The sequence below is a fragment of the Mytilus edulis genome, chromosome 3, assembly GCF_963676685.1.
Source record: "Mytilus edulis chromosome 3, xbMytEdul2.2, whole genome shotgun sequence".
NCBI classification, from domain to species: Eukaryota; Metazoa; Mollusca; class Bivalvia; order Mytilida; family Mytilidae; genus Mytilus; species Mytilus edulis.
The window spans coordinates 83526464-83543605 of NC_092346.1; the positions used below are offsets into that span (position 1 = coordinate 83526464).

At 32.6% G+C, this 17142-nt stretch overlaps 1 protein-coding gene across 1 annotated transcript; it reads left to right on the forward strand.

Annotated features, from left to right (window-relative positions):
• The first annotated feature begins 4597 nt into the window (after nt 1-4597).
• Nucleotides 4598-14031, forward strand: LOC139517621 (cytochrome c oxidase assembly protein COX16 homolog, mitochondrial-like). The gene is made up of 4 exons (XM_071308865.1): nt 4598-4798; nt 8524-8598; nt 9465-9533; nt 13830-14031. Exons 1-4 carry the CDS (start codon nt 4685-4687, stop codon nt 14001-14003), a joined length of 432 nt encoding a protein of 143 aa, XP_071164966.1. The 5' UTR covers nt 4598-4684; the 3' UTR covers nt 14004-14031.
• The last annotated feature ends 3111 nt before the right edge of the window (nt 14032-17142 follow it).

A 17142-nucleotide genomic window follows, 5' to 3' on the forward strand; every position in this document is an offset into this window, starting at 1 on the left:
CAGATATATGTTTTAAGTGTCAATATCAATAAAAGACTTTCCAGTTACGATTATCTTTTCATTTTTAAATACCATAATTACGATTATCTTTTTTTCCGAGTTACGATTATCATCCCGAATTTTTCGACGGCAATTTTCAAAGCGCTTAGACAATTCCAGTGCACCTTTACGATTCAAATATGATGTAATGGTATAGATAAACCTTGCAGCTGAGTAACTATTGACAAAAGCATGCTACATTTAAGAAAAATGAGTGTAAAGATTTTACCTGTATCTACCGTCGCCATATTGGGATAATCGTAATTGCAGTTACTATTATCTCTTTAATACCAGTGATAATGACGGATGTACAAGTACCGAGCCACGTCAAACGGATATCGTCAAAATAGAATAAACAGTAAAAGTTATAATTTACAAAAACAAATAAAAGAATACCAGAACACCTTATTAAGAAGATAACCAACGTCAGTACCTATAATCTATACTTCAAGACCATCGTGTATTATTTGTGAAGTAAGAAGTATTTATCAACAAGATCTTGGTATCTTCCGATGAACTTTTTTTTAGAAAAAGGACGAGTCGAGACGTTATTTGGCACACTCCTGGATCATCATCTTTCTGCTCAAACACTGTCGATGTTGTACAAAGTCTCAGTTGGAGCTGCAAGCTCTTGAATACTGAATAAGTTAGAAATGCAGTTGGTATCTTGCTATAAATGTGGGGGAAATTGATAACATCAAAATTACTATCGTCTAGTTTGTTTTCTGGTGAATATATTAATCGAATACGATCAGAAAAGTTTCGATTGTTAATGAAAAAAAAAGCATCAATATATCTGAATGTAAAATTAAATTATCTTGCATATTTGATCTTTTTGACAAGTATCTGAAGGAACTCCAACACAGGGTTCTATCCTGGCCCCCTACTATTCAATGTTTTTATCAATGATATAGTCTTATTTATAAAAAATGGAACTCTGTACAATTATGCAGACGACAATACTTTATCTTACTGTAGTCCTGATTATGATGTTTTGATTTCTACTTTGGAATCTGAATCACTCAAACTTATTGTGTGGTTCACAAAATAAATAAAATGAAGACAAAGTTGTATGTCTTTTTCCCAACTGTTAAGACCTGTTAGTCAGGGTTTCAAACCCTGACTAACAGGTCTTAACAGTTGGGAAAAAGACATACAACAAAATCCATCTATACGTAACCAAAGTGCTGATCTTTCGTGTGAGTCAACTGTCAAATTACTTGGCATTTACATAGATTATCAGCTAAATTTTGATATTCAAATTGGTAAAATGTGCAGGAAGGCATCTCAGCAACTAAATATTTTAAAACGTTTGGGAGCCTATTTGAACAAGCTAAGTAACTATTTTCCATACTTTTATTTTGTCAAATTTCAATTTTTGCCCTTCGGCATGGCACTTTTGTATCGAGAAAAAATAAAAAATAAAACAGAAAAAGTGCAAGAAAGAGCACTAAGGTTTGTGTACGAAGACCATCCAACTTCATATGAACAGTGCTTGAACAGGCTAAGATGCCAACACTGCATATTAAAAGACAAAGATCAATGGCTATTGAAACTTTTAATGTAGTCAATACATTAAGATCAATTAACACCTGTCTGTTTACATGATTTATTAAATGTAAAAGATTGTAAATATTCTTTCTGATAGAGTAATATACTGGATATACCACATGTAAAAACTACAGTTTGGTAGGAAACTGAGTTTAAAATGTGCAGCTGCTCGTGACTCTGTGGAACAGCCTTCCTAAGTCAGGAATCTGATGTACAGTAGTTGTCGTTAGTTTATGTAGTTCATACGTGTTTCTCGTTTCTCGTTTTTATATAGATTAGACACGGTTGGTTTTCCTGTTTAAATGGTTTTACATTGCTAATTTTTGGGGCCCTTAATTTAAAGCTTGCTGTTCGGTGTGAGGCAATGCTCCGTGTTGAAGGCCGTACCTTGACCTATAATGGTTTACTTTTGTAAACTGTTATTTGGATGGAGAGTTGTCCGCTCATTGGCACTCATACCACATCTTCCTATATTTATTGGAATGGTTCAAAATGTTGCTGTTCTGCATGTAGATAAGCTTTTTCATATTTTATAAGTTGCTCTTACATGTTAACTTAGTATGCTTTAAATGTTTGCATGTGTGTTATTTTTTTATTTGTGCTTAATTTTAGTTGTGCATACATTTTAGTTGTGCGTCAGCTTTGGCTTGTTTAGATATGTACTTTAGTAGTGCTTTGTATGTATTTCAATATGCCTGTGCTGTTATATATCTTGTCTGCATGCTGTGTGTTTTAATGTTGTGTTTATGTTATTTTATATTTGGTAAAAAGCTCTTAAGGTGGATCGGGACTATTCGACTGCGCATAATTTCACGAAGGAATTACAATGCACACGAAAAGTATTTGTCGTAAATTTGATATTATTTTTTTAAATATTTTAATTGATTAGAAATGTTAAATCATTGTAGTTATGTCACTAAAAGAATATTTTCGTAATTATGTATATCTGTTTATAAAGGTTCAAAATGACATTTCACCCATTTTCACCTTTTTCCCGCCATAAATTTTTTCCTTATCGGTGACCTATGTTTTTTATTTGCTCATTCTTTGAAGCTATATTTCAGCTTTTTATATTACAGTTTTGGACCAAGTATCATAGAACGTTTTTTTGATATTCCAATAAAAATATGTCAACACCTCTATTATTCCTATCAATTCATTGAAAAATATATTGTCCCTTTTAGACGGCGTGCACAAAGTTGACGGCAACTGTAAAGTGCGATGTTTAAGTAGTTTTATACAACTGTGTTTATAATATTTTTTTTAAGAAGATTTTTTTTATGATAAAATGATGAACGCATGCAATTAGAATCAACATTACTAGGAAGGTAAATTAAAATTTAAAAGCACGAAACGGACATACAGAAAACGGCAAAAATACGGTGCAACTTGTAACATTAAATTTGCACAAAATAAAGTTTTTGACCTTAAACTTGTACAAATCCAACATATTTTCCCGCATTTTCGTATAATAGAATTGTTCAGATTTGGACTCGGACATCATATGAAATTCACCGCAAAAAAATAAAAAACGACCATGGTAGATAAGTTTGGAATGATCTTCGTTATGTGTAAGAAGTAGTAATTTGGAAGGAATAATTATCAAAATGGAAGAATCTTACGGTAAGAAAAATATGTAATTGCAATCTTTTTATTTTCAAAATAACTTGGTATTCCAAATGTGCATAACCAGGCAGAGATTTACTACAATCTGCAACATATGAATGATCATGAATGATTCGATAGTCCAGACTGAACACCTTTATTTTCCAGCTATTATGTTACAATCTAAAGAAATGGCGTTTTAACGCTATTTTCCGAAAAGGGTCCACGACATAGACGCTAATTATTTCCATTATACTGCTCTTAGCATATATTTATTTATATTTTCAGAATGTGCATTTGTTGCTCTTTTTTGTTCGAAAAAAAAAAAGAAATACGTTGAATGTGAATGTTTAAAATTATTTGATAAACTAAGTGTCCAGTGTTTTTGTTACGCTTACGTTTTCAGGGGGAAATGCCGACGTCGTAAAAGGTTTTTGTAATTTGAAGACGTTACGTTTGTGGACTCAGCTTTGTGCACGTGTAAAGCAAAATATTGTCCTATGAAATATTGTACCACAAGACAATATTTCATAACTATGTATCATGAAATATTGTCCTCGTCTATGGAAAAATGTCCAGAGAAGGACAAATTTTCATAGTGAAATTGTGTCTGTATATTGACAATATTTCACAGATGAATATTGTGGAACTTTGTCTTGTTAAAGGGAGGTTATATTTTGTGTGAATTGAGACAATATTTCAAAGATGAATACTATGAAATTTTGTTCTGTTAAAGGGAGGTTATATTTTAGTAATATTTTGTGAGTATTGAGACACTATTTCATAAACAGATTGTCATGGAATTTTGTCTCATGAAGGGGAGGCTATCAACGTATATTCAAGTTAGAGAAGGTCTATAGGAATTTTTGTGTATATATTTACAAAAAGTGATTGTCAGTACATTACTTATATTTGTACAGTATAATGTAATACAATAAAACACCATGGAGAGTTGTCTCATTGGCACTCAGTCATACCACATCTTCCTATATCTATTTCACAAATCTTTATTCTATAATAAACCATTTGTAAAGTATCTATGCAAATTTGAAACTCACTATTAGTAATAATAAAATTCCTTAATATACAAAACCATTTTAGTTATAAATCTAAAAATGTGCATGATGCATGCTTGTGTACTATTTCTAATTGCGTAAAAAAATTGATTAAAAAAGATTTTCAAAGTCAGTATTGATCAGTATTTAATAGTGAAATATTGTCATGAACAGAATTTGATAGTGAAATATTGTCATGAACAGAATTTCATAGTGAAATATTGTCCACAAGGAGGTGACAAAATTCATGGACAAGGACACTATTTCATAATAAAATATTGTCAGGCACGGAATATGGAAGCATTTTCTTTCCGGAAATAAGTCAAGTCGTACCAGCACGACTTTTAAAACTTTTATGTTATTGATACATCCGGTTCATATGAAAAACAGTCCTGTGTATTTTTTGTTATCGTAATGCGTAGCAAAGACAGACAATGAATAGACTCAGTTCAATTTTTAAGGCTGTTATGTCCGTGGAAAGGCTAAAACCTATTACAAACCACAGATTTTTCAAGTCAAGAACATGGGAAACCGGTGTTCCAATGTTGGTAATGACCTTCAGTATTTAATGTTTACATATCCTTGTTTACATCATGGTTTCCCTCGTTTAGAATAATTTCAACTGTAGAGTCTATGATTTGCACTAACTGGATACCTTTATAGACCCTATAGGTGCTGTCTGAAATAACAGAAGTGTTTTATTTATCATTCTTCATCATGTTCATCAGTTTCGCAATGAAAACACACACATGCATGTACATTTGTGTAAACTGTTATGATAAACGAAAAAATTTACTGTGCAATATCTTGTTTTGATTCAATAGAGGTCACAAATTTTAAAGTTTCCAATATTTTTAGCAAAAAATTTTACATTACAGTGTTCTCCCCAGAAATTTTGGATAGCATCACATTTTGCGTAAAAAAAAAATAACTATTTTTTTTTAATGTCATTTGTCGCGTCGCGTTGATGCTCTATTTCCTTTATATGTTTTAGTTTATATTGTTCAATTCATAACTGAGAATACAATTAAACTATAACAACAAAAACAGCTGTTTCAGTTTATGTTTTCTTTATTCATTTATAGTTATAGAATAATTTTTTTCCTCTTGTGCCAAATAAAAATAAATATGTGCTTTCAGTTACCCAACAATAAGTCAAATGAATGAATGGTTCATTATAGTGCAACCTGTATATATACAAAACTAAATATCTAGTACACAAAATTAACTATTTTTTTTATATTATATTAAGTAAAGATAAAGTAGCAAAAGTAGCAAAAAAAAAAATATCAATTTAAAAACTTTTTTTTATCATGTTTATGAAATTCATTGTTTCATGGCACTGAATGAATTAGTCCCAGTTGTTTCTTATCTTTACATGATTATTTGTCAAATTAGTGAATTCTTTTATTTTCTAAAAGGAAGCGTACATTTATTTTTATCATTATGATACAAATGTACATGCACCAAAAATTAAGGTTAACATCATATGGTCATCAGTGTTCCAGCTAGGCTGTTTTCAGAGGGCGCAGCGCCCGCCCTTTTCCGAGTGGCGCCCTGTGCCCTTTTTACAGTTTCCAGGGCGCCCTGCCTTTTTTGAAGATCGATTGCATAATTTAATTTGCGTATTGATATGATACGCTAATTACTAAATTTTACCTGGGGAAAAGATTATGACTTTGTTTACCACCCCAAGCTAATCAATGGTTACAACTGGTGTCATAATCTGTTGTTATAGGTAATCCGTTTATCGGATGGGTCATTAATGATCATCAACATTAATTCGTTCAAATAGAATCGGTCAGTCGGCAATTATCTTTGAAGAAATGTGCATACAACAACTTGGGCACAATTTGCGATGTTTACCGTAGTTTCATGGAAGAAACGTAATGACAGAAAGTTGGAAAACCATTATTAACTCGTGGAAGACATTGTTTTACTTGTTTTCTGTAAAATAAACAGAAAATTCAGACGTATTTGTCATTGACTGCCTTCATTTTTGATACAAGTTTCAAGTTTCAAGTTTTTATTTCTCAAGACCCTTAACCAGGGTATGTGAACAAATACAATTGAATACAATTTAACACAATATAACAAAATAGGTTGATTAAATGAACAAGTTAACATATATACATGATATACATTTCCAAATATATGGAAGACGAACATATTATATAAACAGTAACTTCAATCATACGAAAATAACAAAAATCGTCCGCCATATTGTGATCATATTTACATCATATTTACGTACTGTTTATAATCCTCCAAAGAAGGAGCACACCCGAATAAAGAAAGATAACTCAATCTGATTTTTTTCCTAGCATTGAGTAACCCATTTACATATTCTAAAATGTGTCTCCATACTTCTTGCTTAAGAATATATATGTTTAGGTATTTATTTTGAGTTATGGGAAAAGTTAAAGAGGGTCTTAGTAGCAGTGTTGGTAGGGTGCCTTGGTCATCTTTTTCTGTATTCTTTATTTTTGATACTATTTTCACTGTTGCTTTATATCCTAAAATTGTGAATTTACTGAGCACAGCTGTTTTGTGCTGTATTGCCATCAAGCACAGCAGGGGTAGAAAGGTGAAACTGGTAAAATGTGGTAGACCATAGAAACAGTATGAAACAGATCTCTTTTCAAAACATACTGCATATAAAGTTCAACTGTGCCAAGCAATGATAAAAAAACTTGTGTGACAAGCTGCTTGACAAGTTTTTCAGCCTTAAAAGTAGAAAGATAGAGTTCTATATGGGCTAAAGATGTTGTTCTTGTATAACCTGTGATTCAACAAATAAACACAAATGTTTGATTAACATCTTTTATTAAAATATGCCCTTTTCATATTATCATATCGCACGTTAAATGCCCTTTTTCAGGATTGGCACCCTGCCCTTTTGAAATCCTAGCTGGAACACTGACTTGTGACGTCCAAATAACATCACATGGTCATGAAGGTAACCCCATTACGACCCTCATATATGTACCTTGTCCAAATAACTATGAATGTCTTGAAAAAGAAAAGCTATTATATTTTTTTGCAGTGACACCTACATTTGTACATGTACCTGCAATGTAAGAAGGCGTCACAGCAAAAAAATATAGTATTTTAAAAATCATAGTAAAAAGGTGATGTGAGTCAAATCAATCTGACCTTCTTACGATGTAAAAGATAAATTCAATATGGATTTGATAAATGGGATAAAAATGATAATAATTCATTTGCATGCTAACCTATTTGTTTAATGGCTGGTTGTTCTGTAAAATTATACTAATGAAAAAATAAGAAGATGTGATATGATTGTCAATAAAACAATTCTTTACCAGAGAAAAATAATAAATGATGTACAAGTCAATATCTTTTATATGGTAGCTCACTTTATGGCCTTCAACAATGAGTAAAACTCATACTGCAAGATATGACAAAATGACAAATATAAAAAACTTGAGCTCCTGTTTCTCACTGAAATCATCTGTCACCGGAAAAAACTTGTCAATTGTGCACGCCTTTATGGCGTCATTTACCAGATAGAGAGGATTGCCTGTATCCCTGCACTATTGAAGTTCATTAAGCGTCTTAGTAATCGTCATTGTGCAGGATAAACTAGAACTAATGTTTGTTTTGTAGGTACTTAATCACAATTATCTAAGGACAGCAGTGCTGATTGTAAATTATGAGAATTTAATTTGCCGAATAATATGTGCAATATAGTATTAAAGCTTTCCAACCACTCGCTCAACATTGGAAAGGAAGTGACGATGCCCCTAAATGCACGAATGAGGTTCACTAAAACCAGAGTTTTTGACAGAAAATGCATCGAACTCGAAAGTTGTCTGTTGCATGTGTCTTAGATCAAATTCATAAAAAATAAAGACTAGACTCACCATTATCTATTAATAGCTTTAGTTTTTAAACTGCAGTGCTTCAAGAGACTTAAGAGAGTGCACGTGCAATTCAAATCAGCACCGGGTCAAATCATCATCATCTACCAACAGAAAAAGCAGTATGTTATTTTGTCTTTTTTCTGAATCAGTGGCCATGGTGGCTGATCAGGGGGCTTGATCTGGCCCTGAGAATTGTATAGACTTGCTTCATCTATGACCAGAAATGAGAAGCCCTTTGACTCATTTAAAGCAATTCCTACTTAATAGTACAATGCAATGTCATAAAATGAAAATATTTGACTTAAAGTTATTAATATTTCTAAACATGGCCTCATTGTGACTTAGATGAATATTGGCAATATCAATATTCCTTTGTATGCTTTCAGGTTTTTATATTTGGTAGTTATATTTGGTTGTATCAGTTTCATAAACTGAAATATGAAAGAGGCCAGGTACAAAAAGTAAGTTATGAATTTATAATCCTAAAATAGTTTATAATATTTAGAAACACTCAGTAATTTTTCAGAATTGTGAAAGGATTTTGTTCAAACAAACTACAAAACATGTTTTGTTTTCTTATTCTGGCAGTCCTCCTATCATGAATGTCTGGGCTTCAATTTTCAAAAAAATATATATACAATAATTTGAATCATATAGGGCAATTTTTTTTCCACATTGTTGCAAGTGACAGAAAAGTATTATCATCCTTTACAACTGATAAAAAGCTTTTTATTCCATAATATCATTATACATTATGTACTGATTTAGATCCCTAGAAGAAGTCTAAAGGACCTGTCATGCTATATTTTAAGATAGTATATAGTCAATTAGTTTGAAGAGTTGTCCAGGTTACTGGAAACAGTGAAGGCAGCATTGCCATGATGTCACTGAAAAGTTGTTTCAAATCCCACTGATGAAATAATAAATATCAGCTACAGGCTTCTAGGCTTAATTTCTGACAAACTGTATGTTAACAAATGAAAATTCTGTTGTATAGTAGTACCAAATTAAGATGTTTTGGAATATTTATTTATACATTGTGTACTAGTACATTTATGTATAAATGCAGGTGCGGATCCAGAGGGGGGGGTCCGGGGGTTGGAACCCCCCTTTTTTTTGGACGATCAATGCATTTGAATGGGGACATGTAATTGGAACTCCCCCCCCCTTTGTCCTGGGTTAGGAACCCCCCCTTTTTAAAATGGCTGGATCCGCCCCTGAAATGATATATATATGTATGTAGAGAGAGAGAGAGAGAGAGAGATAAGATATATCCAAGATAATAAAATGTGAGATTTAATGTTAAATATTATCTTTTTTTTTGCAGCTTTCTGAGAAGGCTGAACTTAATATTGGTAGATCATTAAAGACAGAAGATCTTGAAAAAGTATATAATGTAAGTTGTAGAGAAAGTATCAGTAGATTCCCTATAGCTATTTATCTTTCTTCAGTGGTGCAGGTCCATTTCTCACTGAGACGGACATACTTAATTGTGGAGATGCCATAACATTCCTGTCCATGAAATAAGAGAATTGTTAACCTAATTTATTGAGTTTTTTGTAGGAGCCTTTACTTAATATTTAGCAAGACAATTCCTTTGTCCAAAATTTACTCATCTTGGTCATGTAAGCTATTGCTACAAATTTATGAGTACATACTCTTCATGTGAGCTAATGTTATGAGTAAGTCTTTGTCATGTGAGCTATTACAAAATTAATACCTTTGATAGGTACGCTGTTTTTACATGTAGGTCTTTGTTCTTTGAGTTATTGCTATGAGTATGTCTATTCCTGAGTAGGTTTTTGTTGTGTAAGCTATTGATATGAGAAGTTCTTGGTCATGAAAGCTATTGCTATGAGTAGGTCATGTGAGTTATTGCTATAGGTACAGGTATGTCTTTATAAGCTTTGCTATGAGGTTGTTTTTGTCATGTGAGCTATTGCTATGAGTATGTCTTTGTTTTGTAAGTTATTGCTAGGAGTAGGTCCAGGTTATTTGAGCTATTTCTATAATTATATTTTGTAGATCTTTGACATGTAAGCTATTGTTATGAGTAGGTCTTTGTTATACAACCCTGCATGTATTTCTCTATGAGCAGTTTTTATACGACCGCAAAAATTGAATTCTCACTCTAACTTTAGTAAAAGTGAATAGAAATCTATGAAATTTTAACACAAGGTTAATGACCACAAAAGGAAGGTTGGTATTGATTTTGGGAGTTTTGGTTCCAAAAGTTTAGGAATTAGGGGCCAAAAAAAGGCCCAAATAAGCGTTATTCTTGGTTTTCACACAATAACTTTAGTATAAGTAAATAGAAATCAATGAAATTTAAACACAAGGTTTATGACCACAAAAGGAAGGTTGGGATTGATTTTGGGAGTTAAGGTCTCAACAGTTTAGGAATTAGGGGCCAAAAAGTTGTCCAAATAAGCATTATTCTTGGTTTTCGCACCATAACTTTAGTATAAGTAAATAGAATTCTATGAAATTTTAACACAAGGTTTATGATCATAAAAGGAAGGTTGGGTTTGATTTTGGGAGTTTTGGTCCCAACAGTTTAGGAATAAGGGGCCCAAAGGGTCCAAAATTGAACTTTGTTTGATTTCATAAAAAATTGAATAATTGGGGTTCTTTGATATGTCGAATCTAACTGTGTATGTAGATTCTTAATTTTTGGTGCCGTTTTTAAATTGGTCTACATTAAGGTCCAAAGGGTCGGACCGTCCAAAATTAAACTTAGTTTGATTTTAACAAAAATTGAATCCTTGGGGTTCTTTGATATCCTGAATCTAAAAATGTACTTAGATTTTTGTCGAGCCTGCAACTTCTGTTGCAGAAAGCTCGACATAGGGATAGTGATCCGGCGGGGGCTACGGCGGCGGCGGCGGTGTTAGCTCACTTCTTAAAAGCTTTATATTTCAGAAGGTGGAAGACCTGGATGCTTCATACTTTGTATGTAGATGCTTCATGTTACGAAGTTTCCGTCAGTCACATGTCCAATGTCCTTGACCTCATTTTCATGGTTCAGTGACCACTTGAAAAAAAAGTTAAAATTTTTTGTAATGTTAAATTCTCTCTTATTATAAGTAATAGGATAACTATATTTGGTATGTGCATCCCTTGCAAAGTCCTCATGTCTGTCAGACAGTTTTCACTTGACCTCGACCTCATTTCATGGATCAGTGATCAAGGTTAAGTTTTGGTGGTCAAGTCCATATCTCAGATACTATAAGCAACAGGGCTTGTATATTCGGTGTATGGAAGGACTGTAAGGTGTACATGTCCAACTGGCAAGTGTCATCTGACCTTGACCTCATTTTCATGGTTCAGTGGTTATAGTTAAGTTTTTGTGTTTTGGTCTGTTTTTCTCATACTATATGCAATAGGTCTACTATATTTGTTGTATGGAATGATGGTAAGGTGTACATGTCTAGCGGGCAGATGTCATGTGACCTTGACCTCATTTTCATGGTTTAGTGGTCAAAGTTAAGTTTTTGAGTTTTGGTCTTTTTATCTAATACTGTATGCCATAGGTCAACTATATTTGGTGTATGGAAATATTTTATGATCTTTATGTCAGTCTCGCAGGTTTTATTTGACGGTGACCTCATTTTCACGGTTCATTGCACAGTGTTAAGTTTTTGTGTTTTGGTCTATTTTTCTTAAACTATAAGTAATGGGTCAACTATATATGTTGTATAGAAGCATTGTTAGCTGTACATGTCTGCCTGGCATGGTTCATCTGACCTTGACCTCATTTTCAAGGTTCATTGGTCTTTGTTTAGTAATCTTGGTTAATGTTAAGTTTATGAGACAGTTGTATTAAAACTAAGCTTTATACTTAGGACTATCAACATAATATCAATGATTAGTATAGAAGGCGAGACATTTCAGCGTGTGCACTCTTGTTTATTATTGGTCCAAATCGGGGTCCAAAATTAAACTTTGTTCGATTTCATCAAAAATTGAATAATTAGGGTTCTTAGATATGCCAAATCTAACTGTGTATGCACATGTAGATTCTTAATTTTTGGTCCCGTTTTCAAATTGGTCTACATTAAAGTCCAAAGGGTCCAAAATTAAACTAAGTTTGATTTTAACAAAAATTGAATTCTTGGGCTTTTTTGATATGCTGAATCTAAACATGTACTTAGATTTTTGATTATGGTCCCAGTTTTCAAGTTGGTTCAAATCAGGATCCAAAATTATTATATTAAGTATTGTGCAATAGCAAGAAATTTTCAATTGCACAGTATTCAGCAATAGCAAGAAATAGCACAGTATTGTGCAATAGCAAATATTTTCAATTGCATAGTATTGCGCAATAGCAAGAAATATCCAATTGCACAATATTGTGCAATAGCAAGAAATTTTCAATTGGAGTTATCTTTCTTTGTCCAGAATAGTAGTTGAATCAACTTAAATCATTGTTTTATACAATATACAATGTATATTCACTTTTACTACCAACTGATAAATTAAAACAATCTTTACCATTCAGTGATAACAAGCACTTTTATATTTAACATTTTAATATTTTATGATGTATTTAAATGAGTAGTTATTGTTGCAAACTCCATTAGAAATTTGAATTGAGATCAGTTTTGGAAAAAGGGAAAGGGGGATGTAGAAAAAAATGGAGGGGGGGTTAAATTTTTCTCATTTCCGATTTCATAAATAAAAAGAAAATTTTTTCAAACATTTTTTTGAGAGGATTAATATTCAACAGCATAGTGAATTGCTCAAAGACAAAAAAAATATTTTAAGTTCATTAGACCACATTCATTCTGTGTCAGAAACCTATGCTGTGTCAACTATTTAATAACAATCCAAATTTAGAGCTGAATCCAGCTTGAATGATGTGTCCATACTTGCCCCAACTGTTCAGGGTTCAACCTCTGTGGTCGTATAAAGCTGCGCCCTGCTGAGCATCTGGTTTTATTATGTAAACCATTTCTATAAATAGGTCTTTGTCTTTTGAGCTATTACTATGAGTAGGTCTTTGTTATTTAAGCCATTGCTATGTGTCTGTTTTTGTTGTGCAAGCTATTGCTATATGTAAGTTTTTGTCATGTGAGCTTTTAATGTGAGAGTTTTTTGACATGCAAGCAATTGCTATGAGTCTGTTTTTGTTGTGGGAGCTATTACTTTATGTAGGTTTTTGTTATGTGAGCTATTGCAATAAGTAGGTTTTTATGCCCCACCTACGATAGTAGAGGGGCATTATGTTTTCTGGTCTGTGCGTCCGTTCGTCCGTCCTTCCGTTCGCTCAGGTTAAAGTTTTTGGTCAAGGTAGTTTTTGATGAAGTTGAAGTCCAATCAACTTCAAACTTAGTAAACATGTTCCCTATGATATGATCTTTCTAATTTAATTGCCAAATTAGAGTTTTGACCCCAATTTCACGGTCTACTGAACATAGAAAATGATAATGCGAGTGGGGAATCCATGTACTATGGACACATTCTTGTTTTAGATGTGATAGCTATGAGTCATCTGTATCATTAAATTTTTCACTAACAATGTAGATATATTTTTTTAAAGTATTGAAGGAATAAACTTATGCTGTTGTAATTATTAATAGAATCAAAAAATAAGTTTGGATAAAAGAAAAGAAATATAAATCAGAGCTATTTCTATTCTTGTACAAGTGGATATACACTGATATTTTTGATAATTTTTTATTTGATTTAGGATGTAATGGAAAAGTATGACATTCACGATTGGCAGAATATCCGTGGTCCTAGAGAAGGTGAAAATTCGAGAGAAATGCAGGCAGAACAAAGAAGACAATTTGGAAGTTTACAGAAAAACACACTGAAAGACAGTTCTTTAATGGGAAATTTAAAGAATAAACAAACTGAATAAAAAAAGAAGTTTTTTCATCTTTATGCTATAGCTTCTGAGACTCTATTTTTTAACATCCTAGTCTTATTCTTGTGATATAATGTTTGAAAACTTAATGGGGTTCCCATTGTAATTTATGACAAATCACATTATCTTCCTCTCTGAAATTTTTTAACTATAAACAAGAAGATGTGGTATGATTGGTATAATCTGTTCTGAACATGTAGTTTTGCCAGGATAATGTATGGAATGCTCTCAATTGTGTCTAATACTTAGAAATTTAATTTACTTGAAAAATTGGAAAACTGCATTAGATCAAAGTGAGACATAGAGATTACTCTCAGGTAGTTGCAATGTTGTAAGCTATTTGTTTCAAGCTTTTTATTTTAGAAGATAGATTACATGGAGGCTTAAATCTTAAGCTTGTGTGCAAATAAATGCTGTTTGTCAGAAATTTCTGTTTGTTGTATGACAGTCCATTGTCCTTGGCTTCATTGTCACATTCAGTGACTGCTTGATAAAAAATAAAAGCGTTCTTGTTATGTGATTTACTCACTTATTTGTAACATAGGTTGACTATATATGGTTAATGGCATCCTTGGAAGGTCTACATGCCTGTCAGACAGGGGTCACCTGACCTCAATCTAATTTCATGTATAAGTGATCAAGATTTATTTTTTTCTGTCAATTCTGTATCATGGATACTTTATTAGCAACCAGCTGTCAACTAAGTTTTTTTGTTAAGAATTATTGAAAGTTGTACATGTTAGACTGGCAGGTTTTATTTGACCATGAACTCATTTTCATGGTTCATTGGTCAATGCTAAGTCTGCCTGGTTTGGTCTTTTTATACGACAGCAGAAAAAATTTGTGGTTGTATATTGGTATCATCTCATTGTCAGTTTTCGTCTTCGATGTCGTTCAAAGACTGTTGGTGTACACACAATAACTTTAGTATAAGTGAATAGAAGTCTATGAAATTTAAACACAAGGTTTATAACCACAAAAGGAAGGTTGTGATTGATTTTGGGGGTTATGGTCCTAAGAGTATAGGACTAATGGGCCAAAAAGAGGCCTAAAAAAGCATTTTCTAGTTTCCAGACAATAACTTGTGTTTTATGGATCTCTCTGAAATTATACCACAAGTTTCCATACCAAAAAAGGATGGTTAGGATTGGCTTTGGAGGTTTATGGCTTAATAATTATTTGGACTAGTTGGAGACCACAGTTAATTTCTCTATCAGTTCTTTATAACGTTTTGTCGCATTAAAAAAAAATTGCCTATTCTTTTTTTCTATTTTTTTGTGTGTGTTGTGTACAGTTCAGGTCCGAAAATGTATGCAATTTTCAGAAAAATTGCATGTTTACATCTAGTCCAAATAATTATGACGTCTGGCAAGGCTATTTTAATTTTTTTCTGGGACGCCTTCCAAATAATTATGACGGCTGGCAAGGCTATTTTAATTTTTTCTGGGACATCTTAGGAAGGTGTAGACGTCAGTTATTTGGACTAGTTTACATCATACAAATTTGGCCAATACACATCCATACCCCTTTAGGCAAGTCAAGAGATGTTCCGAAAAGTGTAAATATTACCTTTTTGCACCTGGCCGAATCACTCTTTCCTTATCAAAATCAGATAAAATAAAACATCCAAAAGTTTGTTTCAGCTCTCTTCTTTCATTTCCACCCCAGAAAAACTGTATACAGAAATTTTGTATTGTCTTGAGGTGATTGACTGTCCAAAATTCAGACCTGTATCAATCGTGAATATTGTGTTTATTTTTGCCCCAACAGTTCAGGGTTGTACCTCTGCGGTCGTATCCAGTTGCGCTCAGCGAAGCAATTTATGTTCATATATATACTTTATGCAAAAGGATATTTAGGGTTCACCTTGCCTCAACCTCATGTTCATGGATCAGTGATCAAGATTAAGTTTTTGTGGTCAAGTCCGTATCTCAAATATTATAAGCAATAATTATTTCTGTTTCTAACCTACTTGCAAATGGTCAATTTGATAAAGGGGACAGTATAATTATGATTGTAACCTGTTCATGTCTGTCTGTCAGGCTTTATCTAACCTTGACCTCCTTTACAAGGAGTAAGATTATGTATAATAGCAAAGCCTGTATATTGCTAGTTTGCACCAAAACGTGTTCTTTTTTTGATATACACTCAAGTGTGATCATTAAAAAAAAACACGACCAAATGTGTCCATTTTGACCCAAAAAAACACGCCAAATTGGTCAAATTAAAACAAAAACGACAAAACAAGTCCACTTAAACAATGAACAACCATACATGTCCATTTAAAAAACCGACCGAACGTGTCCATTTAAAGATCTTTAAACAAACAATATTTGTCCATATGAAGCCAAAACGTCTTCTTTAAAAAAAACACTTTTGAGATTGTAAGCAATCACTGGAGTGGTATACAAATACAAAATAATTTAAATGTTCTTTTGATGAACGCCCAAACATGCCCATTTGAAAAAATGACCGAAAGTGTCCCTTTAAAAAAAGAAAGACCAAAAGTGTCCATTTGAAAACGTTATCATTATAATCATCTTGGGCCTTTTGTTGATTGAAGCATCGCCTTCTGAAAAATATTACGATCAACAGCTTGTTAAAGGGATCGTTTCGTTTACCGAGTCCTGCAGGTGCCAGTAGTGAGCGTTTTAACATTCTTAACTAAAGCTATACACATCAATAAAAGTAAGATATGACCATATGAATTATATCTTCACTGATATTTTTTATGTTGATGTTACATTTGGATCGTTTCATTTACCGATACCGTCAGCAGTGAGTTTTTCAACATTCTTAGCTAAAGCTATAAACATCAATGAAAGTATGATTTAAATCTTTACTGATATTTATAATCTTTTGTTAATAATGTTACGAATAACTATTGAAGTAACGGTATCTATAGCAATCTGGTGTATACCTCGGTATATACACGTGCATTCCTGACATGTTTTGTAATACTTGCTTATTTGATTGATTCTGTTAATCTGGTGTATGTATTCCTGACATGTTTAGTAACTAATAGTTGATTGATTCTGTTTGGGTTTCTCCTGATATAATCCAATATAACAAATTATGAGCTAGACTAAGTACTATTTTTATAGTATCTGAAGAAATTCATTTAATATACGAG

Bases quoted from the DNA above. Each gene is read 5' to 3' on its own strand.
- LOC139517621 (XM_071308865.1), top strand. From the start codon at position 4,685: ATGAATAGACTCAGTTCAATTTTTAAGGCTGTTATGTCCGTGGAAAGG. The intron at 4,799-8,523 runs GTAATGACCTTC...GTATGCTTTCAG, and splicing joins AAACCGGTGTTCCAATGTTG to GTTTTTATATTTGGTAGTTA. The intron at 9,534-13,829 runs GTAAGTTGTAGA...TATTTGATTTAG, and splicing joins ATCTTGAAAAAGTATATAAT to GATGTAATGGAAAAGTATGA.